The sequence below is a fragment of the Guillardia theta genome, assembly GCF_000315625.1.
Source record: "Guillardia theta CCMP2712 unplaced genomic scaffold GUITHscaffold_59, whole genome shotgun sequence".
Lineage (NCBI taxonomy): Eukaryota > Cryptophyceae > Pyrenomonadales > Geminigeraceae > Guillardia > Guillardia theta.
In genome coordinates this window covers 394,043-416,304 of record NW_005434615.1, presented here as the reverse complement: position 1 = coordinate 416,304, position 22,262 = coordinate 394,043, and the positions used below count along the sequence as shown (strand labels likewise).

General features: G+C 55.6%; 9 protein-coding genes across 9 annotated transcripts; 4 read left to right on the top strand and 5 right to left on the bottom strand.

Moving 5' to 3' along the window:
* Positions 1–1,150: 1,150 nt before the first annotated feature.
* On the top strand, positions 1,151–2,212 carry GUITHDRAFT_112492 (hypothetical protein; the record flags this gene model as incomplete). The annotated part of the gene is made up of 6 exons (XM_005828441.1): positions 1,151–1,212; positions 1,311–1,589; positions 1,638–1,716; positions 1,912–1,971; positions 2,038–2,086; positions 2,133–2,212. 6 exons carry the CDS (start codon positions 1,151–1,153, stop codon positions 2,210–2,212), a joined length of 609 nt encoding a protein of 202 aa, XP_005828498.1.
* A 130-nt stretch (positions 2,213–2,342) lies between these two features.
* GUITHDRAFT_112491 (hypothetical protein) lies at positions 2,343–4,292 on the bottom strand (the record flags this gene model as incomplete). Its single annotated transcript, XM_005828440.1, has 3 exons — positions 2,343–3,764; positions 3,815–3,919; positions 4,092–4,292. 3 exons carry the CDS (start codon positions 4,290–4,292, stop codon positions 2,343–2,345), a joined length of 1,728 nt encoding a protein of 575 aa, XP_005828497.1.
* A 135-nt stretch (positions 4,293–4,427) lies between these two features.
* GUITHDRAFT_153821 (hypothetical protein) lies at positions 4,428–5,724 on the top strand (the record flags this gene model as incomplete). The annotated part of the gene is made up of 9 exons (XM_005828439.1): positions 4,428–4,503; positions 4,620–4,675; positions 4,916–5,003; positions 5,049–5,108; positions 5,228–5,287; positions 5,335–5,387; positions 5,430–5,496; positions 5,541–5,572; positions 5,622–5,724. Exons 1-9 carry the CDS (start codon positions 4,440–4,442, stop codon positions 5,721–5,723), a joined length of 582 nt encoding a protein of 193 aa, XP_005828496.1. The 5' UTR covers positions 4,428–4,439.
* On the bottom strand, positions 5,682–10,048 carry GUITHDRAFT_164378 (hypothetical protein; the record flags this gene model as incomplete). The annotated part of the gene is made up of 11 exons (XM_005828438.1): positions 5,682–5,839; positions 6,046–6,108; positions 6,272–6,336; positions 6,383–6,556; positions 6,640–6,750; positions 6,799–6,889; positions 7,063–7,155; positions 7,458–7,856; positions 7,904–8,211; positions 8,273–8,483; positions 8,631–10,048. The coding sequence occupies 11 exons, from the start codon at positions 10,046–10,048 to the stop codon at positions 5,782–5,784; spliced, it is 2,991 nt and encodes a 996-aa protein (XP_005828495.1). The 3' UTR covers positions 5,682–5,781.
* A 1,346-nt stretch (positions 10,049–11,394) lies between these two features.
* On the top strand, positions 11,395–12,439 carry GUITHDRAFT_112488 (hypothetical protein; the record flags this gene model as incomplete). Its single annotated transcript, XM_005828437.1, has 7 exons — positions 11,395–11,403; positions 11,461–11,523; positions 11,604–11,660; positions 11,718–11,799; positions 11,858–11,951; positions 11,999–12,263; positions 12,314–12,439. The coding sequence occupies 7 exons, from the start codon at positions 11,395–11,397 to the stop codon at positions 12,437–12,439; spliced, it is 696 nt and encodes a 231-aa protein (XP_005828494.1).
* Positions 12,440–12,470: 31 nt separating this feature from the next.
* Positions 12,471–13,861, bottom strand: GUITHDRAFT_96003 (hypothetical protein). Its single transcript, XM_005828436.1, has 5 exons — positions 13,750–13,861; positions 13,059–13,142; positions 12,937–13,011; positions 12,626–12,889; positions 12,471–12,566 (listed from the first exon to the last, which is right to left on the bottom strand). The coding sequence occupies exons 1-5, from the start codon at positions 13,835–13,837 to the stop codon at positions 12,544–12,546; spliced, it is 534 nt and encodes a 177-aa protein (XP_005828493.1). The 5' UTR covers positions 13,838–13,861; the 3' UTR covers positions 12,471–12,543.
* Positions 13,862–14,625: 764 nt separating this feature from the next.
* On the top strand, positions 14,626–16,444 carry GUITHDRAFT_88407 (hypothetical protein). The gene is made up of 6 exons (XM_005828435.1): positions 14,626–14,670; positions 15,395–15,426; positions 15,469–15,526; positions 15,581–15,903; positions 15,952–16,061; positions 16,111–16,444. Exons 1-6 carry the CDS (start codon positions 14,631–14,633, stop codon positions 16,298–16,300), a joined length of 753 nt encoding a protein of 250 aa, XP_005828492.1. The 5' UTR covers positions 14,626–14,630; the 3' UTR covers positions 16,301–16,444.
* A 427-nt stretch (positions 16,445–16,871) lies between these two features.
* GUITHDRAFT_141993 (hypothetical protein) lies at positions 16,872–17,902 on the bottom strand (the record flags this gene model as incomplete). The annotated part of the gene is made up of 7 exons (XM_005828434.1): positions 16,872–16,945; positions 17,107–17,185; positions 17,235–17,351; positions 17,405–17,469; positions 17,516–17,587; positions 17,630–17,684; positions 17,825–17,902. 7 exons carry the CDS (start codon positions 17,900–17,902, stop codon positions 16,872–16,874), a joined length of 540 nt encoding a protein of 179 aa, XP_005828491.1.
* A 1,616-nt stretch (positions 17,903–19,518) lies between these two features.
* Positions 19,519–22,162, bottom strand: GUITHDRAFT_95998 (hypothetical protein; the record flags this gene model as incomplete). Its single annotated transcript, XM_005828433.1, has 13 exons — positions 19,519–19,916; positions 19,972–20,019; positions 20,069–20,105; positions 20,328–20,382; positions 20,431–20,508; positions 20,796–20,829; positions 20,879–20,899; positions 20,956–20,996; positions 21,043–21,099; positions 21,145–21,185; positions 21,231–21,483; positions 21,601–21,807; positions 22,077–22,162. Coding segments are annotated over 13 exons (1,001 nt in total), but the record flags the coding sequence as incomplete, so codon positions are not given.
* Between the last annotated feature and the right edge of the window lie 100 nt (positions 22,163–22,262).

Below are 22,262 nucleotides of genomic sequence, written 5' to 3'. Positions count from 1 at the left end.
TCCCCCCCTCCTCCTCCCCCTCCCCCCCCCCTCCTTCTCGCTGTCTCCATCCATCGTCCCTCCTCTTGAGTAGATCGTCGATGCAGATGAAACCGGAGAGGAAGCCTGCGGCAAAGCTCCTGCTCCTACTCCCCAGCCCTCCTCCCGTGCACGTCGATGCCGCCACACCGGCTACAACATGCAGCATGAAAGCGAACCTGGAAGCATCGAGCAGGAGCTGCAAGGGAGGTGGGGAGGAAGGAGGAGAGAGGAAGGAGGCGAGGAGGCCGAGGGAGGCGAGGGCTGTGAGCGAAGGAGCGACTCTGAACGTCCACAGGAGGCGAGCGCTGCTTCTGGGCATGCCAGGGTTCAGATCGAGCCACAGCTCCCCTTCCCCTTCCTTGGCCCCGCAGCTTCTCTCTCCGCTGTTCCTCCTCCTCATGCTTACTGGCCTCGTAACGGCCAGCATGCCGCTTGCTGCTTGCCCTCTCTCCAGCATGAACCATCCTCCTCCTCCTCTGTTGAAGCACAGGCTAGAAGACATCCTCTATCCCGCTGACGTATACGATGAAGAGGAAGAGAACAAGAGGAGGAGGGGAGGGGAGGGGAGGGGAGGGGAGGGGAGAGGGAGGGGAGGGGGAGGAGGAGAGGAGAGGAGAGGAGAGGAGGTGTTGGTGTGAACGGGGTTGGATGGGGGCGGCAAAGAACACTCGCCTCCTCACTCTCTCCTAACTCTCCTTCTCTCCTCCTGCTCTCCTGCTGCTGCTGCTCCTGCTGCTCCTCCTGCTGCTGCTGCTGCTGCTGCTGCTGCTGCTGCTGCTCCTGCTCCTCCTCCTGCTCCTCCTCCTGCTCCTCCTCTTGCTCCTCCTCCTGCTCCTCCTCCCGCTCCTCCCAGAGCCGCACAGAAATTAGGGGATGAGGGGGCAAGGAAATGAGGCCGGTGGAAACGAATGGGGCAAACGGGAAAGGAGAGGGGAGGGGAGGGGAGGGGAGGAGATGAGAGGAGAGGAGAAGAGAGGAGAGGAGAGGAGAGGAGAGGAGAGGAGAGGAGAGGAGAGGAGAGGGAATGCGATAGGGAGAGAAGCTAGGGAGGGAGGGAGGGAGGGAGGGAGCGGATGACGCATGCGAACAGGAGGAGGAAATGAACGACCATGCTGAAGGCGGTGAAAGCATGGAGGATGGCGTTGAAAACCCTCGCAAACGTCTCAAGACAGGCGAAGAATCCGGACATATGTGAGAGGAGGAGGAGGAGGAGGAGGAGGAGGAGGAGGAGGAGGAGGAGGAGGAGGAGGTGGTGGTGGTGGTGGTGGTGGTGACAAACATCTTTGAAGGACGCAGACATCAGTGGGCGCCGCGTGCCTGCGGTCGAGGGAGAAGCTGCTTGCAAGGGAGCGGGACTACACGCACTACTTCGCCACGAACGTGGGAGGACAGGAAGGAGCCGACCAGTTCGTCTACCAGCATTTCAACTCGCTCTGTGTCGTGGGGCTGGCTCCCTCGCACGTGGCGTTCAGAGATGGGAGGAGGATCGTTGCCGTGGACTTCGACGTGGGACGATCAGGCGACAAGACGGAAGTGAAGCCGTCAGGGAAGAAGAAGAACGGATCCTTGTGCGACGATGGCGTCGGGAGTTGGTGGTGGGCTGACAGGATGGGCAGGTTTGTCAAGGAAGACTCCCGACTATGTGATGTGGTGTGCGATGATGGGAGCAGGTTCAAGATACGAGCTGCTATACAGGTCTTCTTCATGTCCTTATCGTCATCCTCATCCTCATCATTGTCATCATCAGCAGCATCAGCATCAGCATCCATCATCATCACCATTAATCATCGTCTTCACCAACAACAACATCTCCTCTTTCACATCCTCCTGTATCCTACTCTGTTTCTCAAAATCCACCTGCTCTTCGTCCCCCTCCTAACGCATGGACAGGGCCATCTGCTTGAAATGAACTCCAACCTGCAGAGCAACCCAGACCTGCTCAACTTGAAGGTGCTTGTGCGCCTACTCCTCCTCCTCCTCCTCCTCCTCCTCCTGCCACTGAGAGCTGTTTGCTAGGCTTCATCCGAGGGCTTCATCAGCATCATCCAACCACGACGAGAGCTCGGTGACGTCCGCTGGTAGCACTGGTGGCCCTGCTGACTCCTCGCCAGAGAACAAGCTGCGGGAGTCTTGCAAGCTGTTGTCGCTGGACGAGTTCAACAAGGTTCGGTCCGTCGAGAGCGTGGAGTGAAAGGAGGAGCTGGTGGCGTGGAGGACGAGGGGAGAGAGGAGGACGAGAGGAAATTGCAGAAGAAGTTCGAGGAGGGGCAGCAGAGGAATCGACAAGTAAGCTGGCAATGTACATTCACAGTTCAACACCCTCAAGCATGCGAGTCTGTCCTGGTCGCCTCCCCGCCATTCAGCCACGTCGCGTGCGAGACATCCAGCATCACGTACGCATGTCGCGCTGATTGAGTCGCCCGCCGCCTCCTTGCAGCCACGAGCAAACTAACAGAAACAATAAGAGAAAGAATCACCGCCGCCACCCCGACGATCCCGTTGGAAGAGCCTCTGACTCCTGCTCCTGCTCCTGCTCCTGCCCTCCTCGCTGAGAGATCTAGCCCCGCCAGTAGCAGCGCGCTGGCTTGTCCCCTCCGTCGCATCCCCTCCAGCACCGCAGACTTCGATCCCTTCACCATGAGCGTCTCCCCGCTGCTGTCCTCCTTGGGCCACACCATGAGCGAGCTCATCGCATCTGCCTCCACGTGCAGCGACGCTCCTCCCATGAGCTTCGAGGAGATGGACAGCGGCAACTCCGACTGCTCCGTGAACACCCCGAACACCGCTGACCCGGTGTCGAAGATGACTGTGAACGGCTGCGGCGGCGTCCCGATGGCAAGGTTCATGAAGTACTGCGTGCCCTTCTTGTCCGATATGGGGATCCTGTCCACTTCCCTCAGCCGCTCCGTGTGCTCTGACGGATACATAGTCTCCTCGCCCTTGAGCAGGCGGAGCTTCTGCACCGGAACCCTGGGGAGGTGGTAGTAATCCAGGTCAGCAGTCTTGACCGGCGACACCATGTAGCTCAGCTTCGCGATGCCGATCACAGGCCTCTCCTGATCGGTCATGTCAAATTCGACAAGGTAAGACCGGAAGAAGACGTCTCCAATCAGCAGGCCGATCATCCCGTTGGGAGAAGGCTGCACACAGGTTTGGTTGGTTCTCGCCAGGAACCACGAGGAAGAGGGGATCTCAAAACTTCGTCCTCCTATCGAGATGAAGAAAGAGTTGTCCAGCGACCACATGCTCTGGAAGTCGGAGAAGGGATCGTTCGCCAGCCTCCCGTTCAGGTGACTCCCCGGCAGCACCAGGCACGAGGTCCCCGAGTCCATGATGGCAGGAAGATACTCGCCTCCTGTCGGGTTTGAGAACTGAAGCAGCTCACGAGCATCATGTGCGCTTCGTCCGAACTTGACGGAAGTGACTCCAACGATGTAGTCAGTCTTTGACAGCGACGGCGTGTAATGCATCACATCCTCGCAGCTCTTGGGATCGTAGCCGCCCAACTGCAGCTCGGCAGCATCATCCGTGGAGTAGAAGGAGAACTTGCGCTGAAGAGCTTGAGCGTTCGAGTCGTGCTTGATCTTGTCTGTCAGCGCCCACAGCAGAGGCCGCGGCAACTCGTTCCCTTGTGTCCCAGGCTTCGGGAGCCCGAACCCCAAGATACCATCTACCCCGTTAAAGTCCGGGCTGTTACACTGATACAGCAAGCCGAACGGAGCCAGTCCATGGAAGTCACCGACCTAAGGAGGAGTGAGAACAAGGGCAAGGCAGACGCTCCTCGCGCTCTCACATGCACAACGTCGTCGCCCCCAAAACCTCGCAGCTCCGACCCGTCAGCATAGCTCAACACAAATCGCAGATCAGGGTTGGCCGTGAAAGTGGAAGACTCGTCGACCTGTGACAGCTGTTAGGAAAGACTGCAGCGAGCAGCTTCTGGAGGAGAGGACGAAGAAGGGGGAGGCGGGACATGGAGGAGGATGTGGCGGAGGAGGGGGAGGAGGGGTGGGAGGAGGGGTGGGAGGAGGAGGAGGAGGAGGAGGAGGAGGAGGAGGAGGAGGAGGAAGGACCTGGAAGTGACGAGAGTCCTGCGGACGGAACGGAGTGTGGAAAAGGTCTTGAAAGCGCGCGAGATCCGCTCTGACGGACTCCAAAGGAAGAGCAAGAAGCAGGGCCAGGCAGAGGGATAGGGAGGAGGGAGAGCGCAGGGATGGTAGAGCGAGGGATGGTTGTATGGGGCGGTTCCTCTGCATGGAGCCAGTAAGCGCCATGCAGAATCAGTCGCCGGCGGACATTGTTGGCCGGGGATCTATTTTGGGACCCAGATTCTGGCGGAGAAAGTAACGGTTGCAATATCGTTACAAGATTTCTGTTGTCTATAACGGTTTTCAACGAACACAAAAGGCAAGAACGGGCGCATGTCGCCGTCCTTGTTCTTGATGTTGGCGGCGAGCGCGATGGGGGGCGGCAGGAGCGACGCCGGTAAGATGAAGACGAGTGGTGTACATGATCGATGAGGAGGAGGAGGAGAGAGAAGATGGTAGTCAGTAACGAGAAGCGGCGCGGCAGTGTGAGGAGATGGTGAAAGGTGGCCGCAGCATTCGACGTCGGGAGGTTCAAGTCTGGGAACATGGCGTTCCCTGAGCCGATTCATGTAAAGGCAGCATGCTCGATCGCTCTGCTCGTACTCTTGCTCGCAAAATGTTTCCATCTTTCTCCTATGCTCTCCCTTGCTATTGATTTCTTTCCATGGCTTCATTGCTTGCGCATCATTTTCTATGCAGTCATGTTGTATTCCCCCGTTGCCTCTGCACGTAAAAGATCTGCGCTCATTCTTTCTCTCAAACATCTTCATCATGCTCGTTTATCCATGCTAAGTCGTCCATTCCTGCAGATTCAGTTGCCCGATCTGCGCAAGCTGGAACGAACGTTCATTGAGATTGGTCCTCTTTGCATCCGATCTGGGCATGGCCTAATGCTTGGTGCTTGAGAGGAGGATAAGAGAGCAGATACTGAAGATGAGGTAGCAGGAGCTGGTTGTGGGGTGGGGATGGGAATCGGCGTTGGTTTCCCGTTGACAGGGGCAGGTACCTCCTCCCATCCTACCCCTCCTCCCCTCATCCTTTCCTGGTCACCTCGTTTCTTCCTCGATTCCTCCCACCCTCCACTTCAAGGTGGCGTAAAGGAGATGAAGACTTTCTTGCAGGAGGAGGGTTCGACAGCGTCGCGATGTCGCCGCTAGGAAGGATCTTGTCGCAGCTGCCCGGTTGATAGAGTTGTCTTCCCCTCTCCGCGATCGCTGACGGGGAGCAGGAGGATACACCATGATGGACCTGCTGCGGAAGGCGCTTCGATACTTCCCTTCGGTGAACCCGCATGCCAGGAGAGCTCCAGTGAGGCCATGGCAGGCGAGAGTCGGAGGAGGATGCGGGATCGGCTGCGGGTACGGAGTGGGGGTTGGGATCTTCTCCTCTGGTGAGCATGCAAGGAGAGTCAGCGGGGGCTGACGGGAGGAGCAGGAGGCTCATCCATCATGCCAGTGAGGGAGGAGGTGGAACGCGGGAGAGCGGTTGTTCATGGAGATGACGAGTGTGCAGCAGCAGGTTGACGCCATGCAGGAATTGAGGACAAGGTTGGATGCTCTGGAGACTCGGGTTGAGCAGTTGGAATCCCGTGCGAGTGAAACAAAGAGCAAGAAATAGCCACTCTACTCCTGCTACTTTCTCCTCCTCCTCCTCCTCCTCCTCCTCCTGCTTGTCTTCACTTGGAGTTTACAGCTTCTCGGGGCGGCAAATTCAACCAGTGGAGGGGAGACGGTCTATAGGCAGGAAACGTGAGCAAGCGAGGAGCGGCAGGGGAGAGGAGGGGGAGGGGAAGGAGGGGCGAAAGGAGGAGGAACAGTCTCTTAGGAGCCAGAGAGAGGAAGCGAGGAGGAGGAGCGAGAGGGATCAGGAGAGGAGAGGAGGAGGAGGAGACGGGAGGGAGGGAGGGAGGGAGGGAGGGAGGGAGGGAGGGAGTGCTCACTGGTAGATGGACGGCTCTACGGGAATTTTCTTCTTGGGGTCCGCAATGAGCTGATTGATTTTGCTGTCCTCATGTCAAATCCACAGCTGAGAACGGAAGGGCAGGACGAAAGAGCGCGAAGAAGGTTGGGGGGTGAGGGAAGGAAGGAGCAAGCATTGAGATGCAAGAGAGATAGGAGCAGCAGCAGCAGCAGCAGCAGCAGCAGCAGCAGCAGAAGGAAACTTACTGCAGCTCAGCAGGGAGGAGAGCCAGGCACTCCTTGCGGGCCTGTCGAATTTCTGCTTCCATCTCCTGCATGCAGCAGGTCACGGCCGAGAGGAGGAGGAGGAAACCTCACCATCTCGTGCATCGTCCTGGCGTTCAGGGGGATCTTCACGGGTTGAACTCCTTCCTTGTGCTCTGGTGCCTCCTCCTTCCCCTCGTTCCCTTCTCCCTCTGCCTCTTCCCCTCCCCCTTCTCGTTCTCCTTCTCCTCCCTCTGTTTCGTTGTCCTTCCGTAGATTTGCTGGCAGCTGGTAGCAACATCATCATCATCATCATCATCATCATACTCCCCCCCCTCCCTCCTCCCCTCCCTCCATCCTTCTTTCTATACCTTGAATGTTTCACGGATGGAGCGCTCAGTCGGTGGGCTGATAGTGACAGGAGGCGGTTTGGAATCTCCTTCCTCCTCTCCTCCCTCCTCTTCCTCTTCCTCATGATCGCTCTGCGCCAGATCGTGAGGACAGAAGGTCTCAGGACGTCAGAAAGAGACCTGCTGGTCCGCAGCATCGGGCCCATACATGAAGGTGGGGGTCGGGGAAGTGAGGAAAGAAGGTAGTTCATTCTTCGCCAGCCATCTGGAGCTGTGATGACGTGGGTCAGTGCGTAGGAGGAGCAGGAGCAGGAGCAGGAGCAGGAGGAGGCTCAGGAGCAGGAGCAGGAGGAGGCTCAGGAGCAGGAGCAGGAGCAGGAGCAGGAGCAGGAGCAGCAGGAGCAGGAGCAGGAGCAGGAGCAGGAGCAGCAAAAAATTCTTCACCTCAGTACAGGAGCGAAGTTTCCTCGGTAAGATCGCACAGTGTTCATCGACGGGGGCTCTGGCTCGGGAACGATGGCTCCCTCGATCACGGGCCTGCAGAAAGATCATCCCGCACCCTCATCGTCATCGTCTCTACTGCCGTCATCATGGTCCTCTCCATCATGATGAGAACTATCTTTAGTACTTCTCCATCGCATCTACATCTACATCTACATCTACATCTACATCTACATCTACATCTACATCTACATCTACATCTACACCTACGTCTACTCTACATCTACTTCATAACCATCATCACTTTCATCATAACCATCATCATCTCAGTCTTCATCATCTCCATCTCCATCGTCATGTCGACCTCTACACCGTTCTCTTCCATGCACATCACTCACCCCATCAGCACGGCCTCCAGCGGCTTCCCACGGTTCTTCTCAGGGATGCTCGAGTGACACTTGAGATCCTCGTCGCACACGACCCGGGGGAACGCGCGCAGCTCGAAGTCTATCGCCGTCTCCTCGTGATCCTCCACGGCCTCGTACACGAAGCACTTCTGCCTCCCTATCGCAGGTGCGTTGCTCGGCTCGAAGAACCTGCACGCGCACACTTTCTGTCCCCCCGGCTCCTCCACGCAGCACCCTGGCATCTCTAGCAGCGGCTGTTCCTCGCTCGGAGCCATCGATCCCCTCGGTCCCCGTATCCCCTCCTCGGCTCCCGCCCCGGTCCTTGGCTCCCTCTCCTCCTCTGCAGGCATGTACACGGAGATCGCCTCCCTCTGCTCCTCCCGGTATCCCCTGCTCCTCGTCAGCCTTCCCCTCCCGACCTCACCAAGTCAACTCACATCAGCTTGTAGGTCGATGGAACCTTGAGGAGCAGGAAGTTCCATTCCTCCGCCACCTCAGCTGCCCGCACGGGGACGGGCTCGCGGTCGCGGAAGTTCGCGGGCCGGTAGGAAGGGAACAGGCTGACAAGGAACTTTTCTGTCGTCATGCCCCCTCCCACTCCGCTCTCTCGCTTCCCCTGAGAGGTCGGAGGCAACGACTCGGCAGTGAGGATCGAGTCGACGAGCCGCCCGCTCGCGCCCTCCATCACGTCGAGCTTGTTGTTGATCGCAGCGATCCTGCGCTCGACTCTGTTCCTGATGATGACCTGGGCGCGGGAAGGGAGGAGCGTCAGGGGAGGTCAAACGGGCAACCTCCTCCCTCCTCACCTTGTGGATCTGCGTCAAGAGATTGCGTGTGACTTCCTTCCTCACAGTCCAGGCGTCGTTGAGGTATGGGTCGAACGTGGGAGCACAGCAGCTCACGACCTCCGTCGCGTGCGCTACCCGCACCTGCTCCCGTGCCTCTGTCGCCGCCATCCTCCTCAGCGCCTCCCTCTTCCGAGCCATCTCCTCAGCTCGCCTCTGCTCTCTGCAAGTTCTACAAGTCAGCCACAGCAAGCATGGACGAGGACGCAGAGGAGAGCTTTGGGAAGCCTTCAAGCAAAGGACAGAGGAGCAGGACGTGGAGAGCGTGGACAGCAGAGAACGAGCAGCAAGCAGGTAGGAGGAGAGAACGAAAGGAGACCTTCTCGCCTCCACTTCCTCCTTCTCCTCCTGCGACGTCGGCTCATCACCAATGGCTGGGAACCACTTCACGTCCTTAGCCTTGTCGTATCCCTCCCGCATCCTCAGCTCAAAGGTGAACTTGAACTCCTTGATCTGCTGCGAGCTGTCTCCATACTCCTCCTCGACATCCAGGAAGCCCCCTGGCTGCATCCTCACGGTCTCGTACCACCGGATGCTCTCCAGGGCCTTGGACTTGGGGTCGAGCTGCTCCTCTCCTCCTATCCTCTCCCCGCTCTCCTCCATCTGCCTCTTGAGCTCTTTCCACGATCGCTTCCCCGTCACTTGATTCAGGACGTACTGCGTCGCTTTCCTCGTCCTCAGGTCTGCTGGGATCATCACGCCCTTCATCTCTATGTTCCCCTCAGCCTCAGCAGGAGACTTGCGGGAGGTCTGCGTGGCCCCTCCCGTCCTCTCCTTCTCACCCCTCCTCTGCATCTCCTCCGAGCTCCTCGTCTCATCGTGCAGCCTCACAACGTCCACCCTCCCCTCTCCCACCCGCATAGGCTTGTCCACCTGCTCCAGCTCTTGCAACTCAACGAAGTCTCCCTCCCCTCGAAGTGAAGCCGTCAGGTCCTCGAGCGCCGCCTGCCTCCTCGCATTCGGCCGGGCAGATCCAATGACGGAGAGGCGATGAGGATGAAAATTGAACTGCTCGATCTGAATCTCAAGGATCATCTCTGCAGTGACCATCCGGCTTGGCGTGTACGTCAGCACCACCTCCACCTGCCCGAGCGGAGGTACTCGTCCTTGCTGCGGCTCCACCTGCATGTCAGGATGCGCGCTCATGATGCGTATGGAGAAGTCGAACTCCAAGGGAACGTGGCTCCTGACCGGCAGCAGCCTCTGGTGCTCCTGGGCGAGCAGGCACATGCCGAAGTCAATCTGCTTCGGGAAGAAGACGAGCTCGTTCTTTCCGCTGGAGGGAGGGAGGGTAACAGAGGGGGCAGGGACACTCGGAGAGATGGTCGGGTAGGCATGCAGGGGAACGAGGAGGTTCTCTCCATCGCAGTGGATGCGGATGGCGTCATGGTAGTAGCGCAGCTCGTTGGGGCTGAACTGGATGAAAATCTTCTCAGACATGCCAGGGGAGATCTTCCCCTTCTTGTCATACTGGAAGGAGAAGAAGTGAGTCTGAGGAGGAAGGATGTGAAGCCTCTGCGTGAACCGAGAAACATTCACGATCCGCACGGACTTCTCATAGAATCGCCCAACCTCCAACCCCGGGAAATGGATCACCGCGGGCCTTGCTTCGAAGTTCTTCGTTCGCTTCACCTTGGTGTAGACATGGTCATCAACAAGAGGATTCCGGGACGTGCGCTCGAGGTTTCCATGGAGCGCGTCACTCGTCGTTGAGATCCAAGACCCGTCCACATCCATGTTTGTACCCTTGGCAGAGCCCAGGAGAGCTGAAGATGCCGAGACTTCGAGTCCCTACCCGTCAAGCAAATGTTCCAATGCTGAAAGAGCTGTGAAGATGTGCTGGAGCGATCACCCTAGCTCCTCTCTGCTATCGATGCCCTTCACTGCACTTGTACAACAGTTTCGAGACTCCCTGAGCCCGCTTCAAACTCTCGGTACAGGTGCTTGTCTCTCAGGAGATGGTCTCCGTCACAATCAAAGCTCGTGTCCCCTCCCATGTACAATCTCGCCATCCTCGTCATCGGCTTCTCCTCTCTCCTCCTCCTCCAGCTCCCCATCCTCCGCCGTCTCCTCCTGATTTCCCCATGCACTCTAACCGCCAAACATGTTTGACTATAAACCTTATTATGCTTGATTACAGATCTTAGTAGTGGCATTGCTGGCACTAAAGCTGGCCGGGCACTGTGCCGGGCCCGGGCCTGTGCGACAGTGTCAGGGTCAAGCCTCCTCGACTCTCCTGATTGTCCTCGTACTGATTTTAACTTCACTTTGAGTAAACTAGCTTATAGCCTGATCATAGTACCGTACCTCAGCGGCTAGTACAATCACACCGGGGCCCCCGGATCGGACGGTGAACTGCCGGCCCACTGGGCCAAGTAACCGTTGGCAGCCGCGGCCGGGCGTGAAAGTTCGAGTCACTCGCGGCGCAGCCGGGGGGGGGGGCCTACTAGGCTCCCCATCGCTGAGGGCTTTGTGCCGAGGCCCCCGGAGGGGCCCGGGGCAAACTTCGGAAGCGGCGGTACCCCCGGCCGTGACCGTCAGTACTAGCACGGCGGTGATGATCGGCCGGGGCGGCCGGGGCCCCGGGACCGTACGTCGGTCGGGCGGCCACGACTGATGGCAGTCGGAGTCAAGTCGAGTCATGATCCCGGACTGGCCCGGAGTCCACAAGCGGGCGGCGGCTGCTCAGTCCGAGTGGCCCGGCCCGGCCGCGCCGGGTAACTCACCCTATCTAGTCTAGAGCCGAGATCCGCCAACATGGCAGCTTTCTCGCTGGCCCAAGTGGAGGAGGCGGGCGGACGGTAGCGAGCGTAGCAGAGACATCGCGGACGATTGAACATCAGACCCGTTCCTGCACGAGACACCTTTCTCTTCCTCTCCATGAAAAGAACGATACCAAGCCTGTCGCTGAGCATGGTATCGTTGGCCGTTGTCCTGCTGATTGCAGTGGTACGCTCTCTGCTGTGAGGGAAGGCGCTGTATTGATCGATGAGTTCTCCAAGTTCTTTCAGCCCAGTGTTCATGCGGCGGAGGAAGTGCCATTTGAAGCGCTGGATCCAGCTGACATAAATCAAGTAGTGCTCATGTATAAGGTGAGGCAGGCTGTGCCGGTCGGCTTCAATGTGCATTTTTTTGTGACCGTCTCATAGGGAGGAATAGAAGAAGACGAGGTTGCATTGGAGGTCTTTCTCGGAGCTGAAGCTCTTGTGAAGGTGAGGCATCGTCACAGTCTCGCATCCTTTATGTTTGCTCTCCACGTTGCTGTGGACGACCTCTCTCAAGAGCCATGCAGGACAGCGGCGTTGCGGGAGCCGAAAAGATCGTGTTCAAGAAGTGCGATGCTTATGAGGTGACGAACATTTGCCTGGAGGAGTTCCTGTCCTACAAGGTTCATTGTCTGTATCAGGGGCGAAACATCGTGAAGATGCAGGAGAAGGGATTGAAAAAATTTCCCATGCTTTACGTTTCGATCGAAGGGCAGGGGATGGGTAAGAAAGAATTGATGGAAAATTTTGATCGTACACGCCTTGCTCACCGACATTATAGAGCGGTACACCAGGGAAATGATGCCTGAGAAGCTTTCCGAATTTATCCTGACAAAGCTGGAGGAGACGACTGAGGAGGACGTCTTTCCATATAGGTGAAACTCACATCGTGGAGGGGAAATGAAACCTGATCTAAACACAGCGAGGACCTGATCACAGACCAGTATCCTGTCTTTGTCAAGTTCTATGAGAAGTGGTGCTCTCGATGCCTTGCAATGAAGAAGGCTTTCGAGAATGCTGCCACGAGGATGTCCGGCCGAGTCATTTTCATGGAAGTGGAGTGCTCGTCGTCAGATCTCGCGCAGGAGTTTTGCACTAAGCATGACGTTGATGGTTATCCTACCCTGAAGCTCATGGGCGGAAAGTTCACTCAGGCGATCTTATTCGAAAGAGATCGCAACGTGCAGGTGAGTGTTCCTCTAACCCACACGCTCCGCTGCTGACCTCCTTTCTACAGGGATTCATCGAGTTCCTTAACGAACACATTCCTGAGATTGTTGATGAGGAGGAGAACAATCTGGAGACTGAGAGTACAGACAGCGTTGAAAGTGGGTCAATTGGGAATGACAGACAAGAGTTATGACATACTCAATGGACTTTAACTTTGAAGCGAGTGTTTTTCAAATGATTCATTCAATGCACACTTCTAAGTATCTCCTGTTTGTCTGGATTCTTCGAATCAGATGTTTAGGCAGATGGGCAGGATCCACCTAGAGGAAGAAAATGTGATTACTTACTGTCTTGGCACAACATTGAAGGCATGACTTACCTCCGGAAGAGGACATGATCAGAGCAACGATAAGTCCGTACAACCCAAGAGCCTCAGCGAAGATAAGAATGAGGATCATTCCGACGAAAAGCTTGGGCTGCTGAGCAGTAGCACGAACTCCAGCATCACCAACGATCCCAATGGCCATGCCTGCAGCAAGACCACTCAAGCCTCCAGTGAGGCCAGACCCCAAATGTCCGAAGGCCGAGAACAAGGTGTACTGAGGAGTGACAGCCTGAGATCCTCCACCCACTGGCTCCTTGACTGTGGTCTTGGTCAGCAAGAGAACTGGTTCAAAGAAATCAACTCACTCTTCGTTCCAACAACAACTGCTATAATGAATCCATAAATGCCAATCACACCAGCCATAACCACGGGGATAATTGCTGTGAACAAATATTAAACGGAATAGAAAGAAACAACAACAAATTACATTTCATAATCAATCCAGGATGCATTACGCCCATGGAGCAAATTCCAACGCCGGATTTAGCAGTTCCATACGCTGCTCCCAAGTCTGTTTACAAGAATAATCAGGGATGAAGAATTTGGAACTCAAAAAATTAACATGCACAGATACCACACAAATAAACACGGTAGACAAGTACACAAAAAAATAGACAAATACACAAAAAAATAGATAAGTACACAAAAAAATATAACAGCTTTGCTATGAAACAGACAATGGTCGATGGTACTCAAAAAAAAGGCGACATTGAATTCCTATTAAGCAAACGGCACGTGTATTGAACAAAAAGGCACAGTGTTGATGGCACATCATCTGGACAGATGTTGACACATAAAAAGAGTATCCCTAATTGTATAGAGGAATGAAGCTCGCAAGCTTCCACTAAGACACTAGGGAACTTGCGAGCGCATGTGCAACAAACACATCGTTCACCACGAATCAATGACAGCAACCAGAGGTTACAAACTGAGCTCAATCATCAAGTACACTCATGGTGGAAAGGAACTTCGTTCTGCCTCTCCATCATTTCCAAGGCACTTCACAGTGATATCAAACCCCACCAAACCAAACAACCTCTTGACACTCTTTGTCACGCAACAGGTCCTCACAGGGTCAAACATGTGAAGAGACTGCAAGAACAACATTACAAACTCACTTGCAAAGATGAGAGCCGCTGCTGCTCCCATGTAACCAAAGAACGGCGCCGACGCCGGGCATGCTTCTCCAAAGTTCTCAGCCACCATTGCTGCTGCCTCTCCTCGTCCTCGACCTCTCACGCTACCCTGTACCCTACCTTTAGCTCACCCCCACCCCTCGGTAAGTACCCCTACCATGAATTTTTCACCTCTACCCACTCATTTTGGTTTCTCCCCAACTCCTTCAGAAAGCACACCCTCTTTGATTTCATACCCCACCCCTGAAAATAACTAAATTCACCGGTATTGGAAGGCATCAAGTACCCTACCATGAATCAGCCGGCATTTCCTCCATGGAAGAATGCACATCACTACCCATAGTCCTTGTACCCTCACCCCCCACAGATAGTCACCCCCTACTCCCCATCCCCCATCTAAGTAGAGGAAAGGAGGACCAAGTGACTACCCATACTTTGGTGAATTAAAAACTGGAAATTGGGAGGTGGGGGTGGCATTACGTAGACGTAGAGCTTGGACACCGGGTAGTTTCCTATTGCAAGGACCGGTAGGAGCAACCATTGAAACGGTATGATGTAACGTATTGTAACGATCTGTAACGACTTGACTTGTTATAACGACATGTAACGCCATTTAAAGAACTGCCTACCCCCACCCCCCCCAATGAGCAGGTCATCTCCACCAAGAGTAGTAATAAGGCCATGTAATGGCAGAGGCCGATTAGTGCTGGGAGGGGTTATAATGTACAAATGAGGGGTATTTCGACTTATGCATGAAGCTGATAAGTGGGGTGGGGTGAGGATCAGTCAGGAGGTGGGGTCCTAGTTGAGTAAAACTGTAGGTACACTCTTCCTTGGAAGTGGTGTAGTGGGAGCTTGTAAACATGGCGGTTCCTTCGCGCAAGGACACCCTCGTTCTCTTCGGTGACCCACCATCCTCCTGCTCCTCCTGATCCTGATCCTGCTCCTCCTGCTCCTCCTGCTCCTCCTGCTCCTCCTGCTCCTCCCCCTGATCCTGATCCTGATCCTGATCCTGAGCCTGATCCTGAGCCTGATCCTGCTCCTGCTCCTGATCCTGCTCCTGATCCTGATCCTGATCCTGCTCCTCCTCCTCCTCCTGAGCCTGCTCCTGAGCCTGCTCCTGATCCTGATCCTGATCCTGATCCTGATCCTGATCCTGATCCTGATCCTCCTCCTCCTCCTCTTCCTGATCTTGCACCTGATCCTGGTCTTTCTGATCCTGATCCTGATCCTGGTCTTTCTGATCCTGATCCTGATCCTCCTTCTGATCCTACTCCTTCTGATCCTCCTCCTGCTCCTGAGCCTGATCTTCATCCTCCTCCTCATCCTCATCCTGAGCCTGATCCTCCTCCTGATCCTCGTCCTGATCCTGTTTCTGCTCCTGATCCTGTCCTCGTCCTGTTCCTGTTTCTGCTCCTGATCCTGATCCTCGTCCTGATCCTCATCCTCATCCTGCTGCTCCTCCTTTTCCACCGATCAAGTCCTCTGCCGGATTCTCCCACATCGTCATGTTCTTGTCGTCTATGATGTCCCACTATCGCAACGTCTGTTCTTGCAACTCCCCCACACACTTCTTTGTCTGTGTTACAAGTTACGCCATGTTCGTTCCTGATGGTCTCTTTGTCAGACATCGACGGGACTCTCACGGCACCCCGCAAGGTAAGACGTCGAGGATCCGGCCGGTGCTGATCGATGTGGCAGGAGGCCACCAGTGAGATGATCAAGTTCCTGCAAGATTTGCGCAAGCGAGTCACTATTGGTGAGGGTATGACTTGAACACAACATGGGGGTTGACGATGGCGCTGGGGGGTAGGTGTCGTTGGAGGATCGGATCTGGCCAAGGCCAAAGAGCAGCTGGGAGACGATTACCTTGAAATCGTTGACTGGGCCTTTCCTGAGAACGGGCTGAACGCCTTCAAAGATGGAAAATCCATCGAAGTGCAGAGCTTGAAGAAGTATCTCGGCGAAGACAACATCAAGCGCCTGGTCAACTGGATCCTCCGCTACCTTGCCGACGTCGACATCCCCGTGAAGAGAGGGACTTTCATTGAGTTCCGCAACGGTATGATCAACGTGTCTCCAATCGGAAGGAACTGCAACCAGGAAGAGCGAGACGCCTTCGAACAATATGATCACGTTGACATACTTTCGCTGCCTTGACATCGACTCTCATCGCCCATGCAGGTGCACAACATCAGGAAGAAGATGGTTGCAAAGCTCGAGACTGAGTTTGCCGACCTCAACCTCAAGTTCTCCATTGGAGGGCAGATCAGCTTCGATGTCTTTCCCCAGGGGTGAGTGATGCCGCTCTCTGTTGCCTGCACCGTGACGGAGCTGTGCCAGGTGGGACAAGACCTACTGCTTGAGGTTCGTGGAGACGGAAGGGTACAAGGAGATCCACTTCTTCGGGGACAAGACGTCACCTGGAGGGAACGACTACGAGATCTTTGAGGACTCGCGCACCATCGGGCATACTGTTACCTCGCCAGAAGAGACCATGCGACTATGCCGGGAACTCTTCTTCAAGGATTGAGAAGCCTGAGGCGGAAGGGGGGCTTCAAGACGGCCGTGTGGAGAAAGGACGTGGTAGGAGAGGAGTAAGGGACAAACGAGAGGGTGCGGCGGGGCGAGGCAAGGGAGAGAGGACATTATTATTGCAGTGAAGATGAATAACAAGAAACTCCAGGACAGATGTCATCTCTCGGGCTTCTCGGCAAAGATGGCAGTGTAGTGCATTCCTGTGGCAGGCTGATGAGCACGGGAGTGGATGAAGGAAGAAAGCGATTACCCTCGTGGACCGGACAACCACTCATCGCCTTCGTCCCGGTACAGCTAGAGCCCAAACGCACCTGCAGCGAGTTTGTCAGCAGGGAGGTAAGAGCGCCGAGGAAAAGGAGGAGAGGCGTCGAAGAGAGTGGAAACAGAATTGAGGGAAGGGAGCATTGATCGAGAAGATGCATCGGGGAGGGGAGAACGAGGAAAGAGCTTCACCTTCTTGACCGTGATCTTCTTAAATCCTACAGCCTTCAAAGCCTTGAGGAAGATCTTCTCATCTCTCATTCTAGGTGAGCTTGTCAGAAAAATTTCCTCCTCCGCACTGCAAGTCACTTGAAGAACGCTGGATGCGCATCCCACTGCTGCAATTGTTCGAATTTCACCCCGGAAAGCATCACGCCTCCTGCTCAAAGACAAGTTTCAGGTTGTGACGTATGGTGAGACGAAGAGGAGTGCAGCAAAGTTCGGCAGAGGAGAGGGTCAGGAAGCGAGGCTTCCGCAAGCCAAATGAAGGAAAGGGCAATGCTTGAAGGGCATGGAGGAGGAGAAGAAACCAGTCATCACCTGGCTTCATCACCCGAAGAATTTCTTTCAGAGTATCCTCCACGTTGTCCCAGAAGTAACAGCAGTTCATATGAAACACCTTAGCGACTCCATCTCAGGTGAGACGCTCCACAAGAGCTGGCAAAGACCTTATCTACTTGTTCATCCCCAAGGAACGTCAGGTTCCGCGCATCGCCCAACACCACCGAAGCTCTTCCTTCATCGATGGCACCCTGAACTGCCTCGCTCGCCATTTTCACCATGTCCTTCGGCATGCGTCAACAAAACCCCCTCCTGCTTGCTGCATTCCAACACTTACGGGTGAAACGTCAACCCCAATCACCTTCACCCCCTTGTAGCGGAGCGCTTCTTGCACGCCATACCCTGCGTCTCACATGAGCACAGTCAAGGATCGTTCAGAGTGCTACACCAGGTCCGATGCAAAGCTCGAGCAGTGTGCTGTTTTCCTTCAACGCCAACTTCTCGATCGCATCGAGCACACCTGTACTCGTTCAGGAACTTGCTGGGACACGGAAGCCTCGACCAGGACTGTTGTACTGCACCATCGTCTGTACAGCAAACCACCCGAAGATAGAGTCCTTTACACAAACTTTTAGACATCATGCCGGAATCGAGTTTCAATCACCGTAGGATACGATAGGTTCCGCTCAACCTGTCAAAGTCACGAAGGGTTAACGAGAAAGGTTCATGGCGCAGCCGGTGAGAAGTCAAGACTGACGTGGATCTTGTAGATTCTTGGAAGGAAGACCGCAACGAGCACGACGAGCACGCTAGAGATCGTCCAACAGCCTCTCATCTTAGCCGCCCGCAAGGATTGCTATCTGTGATGAGACATGGAGGAAACGAGGGACCGGTGCTGGATAATCGTCAGTCCCTCCTCTCCTGCTCCCGCCTCCCTATGCTGCGTCTTCAATCAGCTCTATTTCATTCTGCTCTCCCCTCACTCCTCTCCCTCCTCTCCCTCCCTCCTCTCCTCCCCCTCTCTCCTCTCCCTCCCCTCTCCTTCCTCCCCCCCCTCCCCTCGCATCCTCCATCATTTTTGCGAATAAAAGCTTCTGGGCTCGTTTCCCATTTCTGTAAAACGGTCTCGAAACGGTGTAACGGCCTTTTATAACTGAAAGATAACGTTATGTAACTGGTACTTACCCTGACTCTTCGACGAGCGATGCCGGCATGGCGGCAGGCTGCACAGGCGGTCGCCATGTGCGCGCTGCTTCTGTGCGTGATGATAGCGATCCAGAGCTCCCATATTATCAGTGAAGAGCTCGTTGAGGAGGAGCAGGGAGCTCCTGAAGCTGCTGCACTCTCCTCCGCGTGTTTGAGGTCTCAGGATGATTGTGTAGTAGCGGTACCAGGTGGCTCTTTGAAGCTGTGGGATGTCCAGTTCCCCAATGGCAAGCAGAAGCCTGGCGTTGCTGATGCCGTCGGGTATGTGTACGGCAAGTTCGTGACGGGAAGGATCAAGCTCTCTCCTCTCGAAGGTCCGGCGGGCAAGAGTGGAGAGGGGTCGAAAAAGGTATTGGGGGGCAAGCGCGCCCAGCTGTTGAAGGATGTGCCGTCGGAGGACAGCAGCGAGAAGGAGGCTGAGGGAGATGAAGATGATGAATCCAGCGAAGAGTACAAGGCAACTCTGGCGGCCGTTGAGGCGAACATTGAGGAAAGACAGAAGAAGGTGGAGGAGGAGGCGAAGAAGATCGCAGAGGCAGTCACCAGGGTCATCACGTCCAAGGAAGTGTCAAAGAAGATCGCTGATCTTGCCATGGACACAGCAGCAGAGAAGGAGGGGCCTGTGGAGGCTTCCTTGACTGGAGGTGTCTCAGGAGGAGTGAACGGGATCGGCCAGTTCGGTTACTCGAGCCTCCCGTCTGGGACTCAAGTGCCGAACTGTGGGACTAACTGCGGGAAGCAGAGCGAGAGGACAGGAGCAAGTATCCCCTCAGGTGAGAGGACTGCGTGCCACGGGAATGATCTGATCTCATGCTGTCCCCTCTTAGCGTCTTCCTCCTCGTCGGCTTTCTACAGCGCATGGAAAGCCAGCGGTGGGCAGGCGGGTGTTGTGGTTCCACAGACAACGGTGACGATTGCCTTGCCTTCTCCATCCTCTCCTTACTCTCTTACAGGTCACTCTCCGTCCTCCAATGCCCAGAGCAGTACCCAGCCGCTTTCCCCCTCGTCCCTTCGTCCCCCCAGTAGCCGCAGCCCCTTTCCCTAGCGCAGTCCCTTTCCCCAGCGCAGCCCCCCTCCCTAACTATGTAGATACCTTCCCTTACCAGGTGAGAGGATCTCAGGTTGTGCACGACAATCTCACTGGCTTGTAGATGCCTGCGATGAAGGCTAGAACATCCTCCCTGATGCAGAAGATGAAGCAGATCGCGTCTGCTGCTGCGGACACTGGTGGGTTACACGTTGTATGCCTCCTCATTTACTTTTATGCTTCCTGTCGCATCCTCCTCTGCACTCACTCACCCATGGACTGCTCCTTGTCATCCTGTTTCTCCTTCTCCTCCTCGTCATCATCATCTTCCTCAACAGCATCAGCGTCGTTACTGCTTTTTGGTTGCTCACGCTGGTGCTGTTGTTACACAGGCAGCGCCTCGGCTCAACAGAGAGGTCAACTTCCGAACCCTTGGCAAGCTTTGCAAACTTATGAGACCGCTGCTACCCACTGAATGTAAATACAAGAAACATGAGATGCTTGCTGCCTCCCGGACATCTTTGATCCCCGGGGAAGGTCGAGGCCTCGTAAGTCGACGCAAGAGCTCAGTTTCTACTCCAACTTCCATCCCATGAGCTCCCCGCACCTCCTCCATCTGGACGCGATGACGTCAGCGTCCGGGGGGGGGGGGCGTGTATGGAGCAACTTACAATATTTCACGTTCTGACTGGTTCAGAGTTGTGAAGGACAGGGGGAAACTTGACAGGCCGTCACCTCTCGTAACCTTCTCTCCCTCCCTTCACTTACCTGGTGTGCACGGCCCTCCTGTCAAACCAGAGCTTGCCTGCCCCGAGCTTCAGTCCCTCAATTTTGAATGACTCTACGTCCCTCCTCTTCCTCCGTCCTAACTCCCCTGATCTTACTCCTTCCCCTTCCCCTACTCTCTCCCCCGCCTCTACTCCTGCTTCTGCTCCATGCGTGTTTTTCTGTTTGCCCTCCACCATTCTCCTGCACTTCCTTCCACCATCACTCGCATCCCAACGGCCCAGCCGAATCGCTTTCTCACCGGTGGAGGAGGAGACGACGGGAGCGCTGGCCATCCATACAATCGTGTCCGCTCCCTGCACTGCACGTCAGCTTCCCAACGGCGTACAGCGATCTGCGTCTTCCTGAGCAGCGGATCGGAGCGAGGGACCATGCTGCTCTATGAAACCTCCAGGCTTTCTGTCTCCGAGCCCTGGGAGTTTCTGTCTCCAAGTAAAGAGGTGTTGAGTTGCAAAGTTGATCGAGCAGGTGTGGTGACGGTGGTTGAGGAGGAGGAAAGAGGAGCGCAGAAGTCCAGGGGCACAGGCGCACGGAAAGGCAGGAAGGAGGGCAGGAGGGCAGGAGGGCAGGAGGGCAGGAGGGCAGGAGGGCAGGAGGGCAGGAGGGCAGGAGGGCAGGTGGGCAGGAGGGCAGGAGGGCAGGTGGGCAGGAAAGGTGGACAGGAGGGAAGGACAAGTTGATCAGCAGAGGGGCAGGAAGGGGCAAAGACCTCTACACCCGGAGTGACAGCATATCCCGGATGCCTGCGAGTCGTCACTCGCCGCCTCCCGTCTTGTCCCGCCCTGAGCTCACATGGAGTGGAAGGAAATCCCGCTGGATCGCAGAAACAACGTGAGCGGGAGGAGCGGTAGGAGCAAAAACACTTTCACCTGCCTCCCAGCTTCTCTGACCAGATCTCGCTGAGCTCAACCTACCCCCCGCCGTCATCCCTCGTCCTGCTCCCCTCAACCGCCAACCTGCGCCCTCTTGGCTCTGCAGTACTGCAGGAACCCGTCGAACTTCCTCTTCTTCATCTTCAAGCCCCCTCAGCATCAGCCACCCCAGCTGAGTGCTCTCACCTCGAGATCATCCACGTCGGTCTTCGCCAGGTACATCCCAGCTGACAGCGGCCGGTGACTTCCCTCATCTCCTCCTTCCCTCTCACCTGAAGTCACGTTGACGACCACCGACGGCTTCGCGTTCTTGAGAGCTGGCAAGAGGAGGCCGGTAAGGAGGAAGCTCCCGCCCAGCGCCGTCGCCATGCAGCTCTCGAGCCCATCGACCGTCGTCTCTCTCTCGGTCGGCAGGATCCCAGCGTTGTTGACGAGGACGTGAAGCTTCTCGTTGGACTCCAGAAATTTCTCCGCAAAGCTGCGACAGGACTGGGCGCTTGACACATCGACGGTGTGCAGGAAAACCTGAGAAACGTGAGTGAACGACATGGAGGAGGAGGCAGGAGGCAGGAGGCAGGAGGCAGCAGGCAGGAGGCAGCAGGCAGGAGGCAGCAGGCAGCAGGCTGGAGCAAGGCTCTTCACCTGGCTGTTGCCCGTCTCCTTGGCGATCTGCTCTCTTGCCGCCTCGCCCCTCTCCTTGTTCCTGCAGAGCATGTGCACGATTGCGTTCCTCCTAGCCAGCTCCTTGGCTACTTCGAAGCCGATACCAGCGTTCCCTCCCGTGATGATGTGGACTCTGCCTGACAGATCTTTGAGATCAGTGGTGTCCCATTGTGCCGATCTTGACGCCTGCCGCATCACCCCGTCAGCTAATCTCTTGATCGTTTCACGTTTTTCATCATCATCACTATCGTCTTCTTTCTCCCCGTCGTCTTCATCGTCTCCAACGGCATCATCATCAACAACAATTACAACCACAACATCAACATCAACATCAACATCAACATCAACATCAACATCAACATCTCAATCAACATCTCAATCAACATCTCAATCAACATCTCAATCAACACCCCCAGCAAACTTCATTACTACCACAGAGGTTAGAAGGAACACACCTGCAGGAAGCCGTTCTTTCCGTACATCGATCCCCATTCTCTGTACCATTGGGGCAGAGCAATCAGAGAGAAGCCGTTTCCCATCTGTCGTAAGCGAGCTTAGCCTTCACTCTCAATGAGTACAAACAGCATGAAATCTTCGAATATCTTCATTCTTGGATAAAAAAATGCGCTCTTCCTCTCTAA

Excerpts from the sequence above, each read along its gene's own strand:
- GUITHDRAFT_96003 (XM_005828436.1), bottom strand. The coding sequence starts at position 13,837 with ATGGTGGCTGAGAACTTTGGAGAAGCATGCCCGGCGTCGGCGCCGTTC. Across the intron at positions 13,012-13,058 it reads TCCTGGATTGATTATGAAAT|CAATTATCCCCGTGGTTATG; the intron begins GTAATTTGTTGT and ends ATTTGTTCACAG. Across the intron at positions 12,890-12,936 it reads AGTTGTTGTTGGAACGAAGA|TCAAGGAGCCAGTGGGTGGA; the intron begins GTGAGTTGATTT and ends CCAAGACCACAG.
- GUITHDRAFT_88407 (XM_005828435.1), top strand. The coding sequence starts at position 14,631 with ATGGCGGTTCCTTCGCGCAAGGACACCCTCGTTCTCTTCG. Across the intron at positions 15,427-15,468 it reads CTCTCACGGCACCCCGCAAG|GAGGCCACCAGTGAGATGAT; the intron begins GTAAGACGTCGA and ends TCGATGTGGCAG. Across the intron at positions 16,062-16,110 it reads TTCGATGTCTTTCCCCAGGG|GTGGGACAAGACCTACTGCT; the intron begins GTGAGTGATGCC and ends GAGCTGTGCCAG.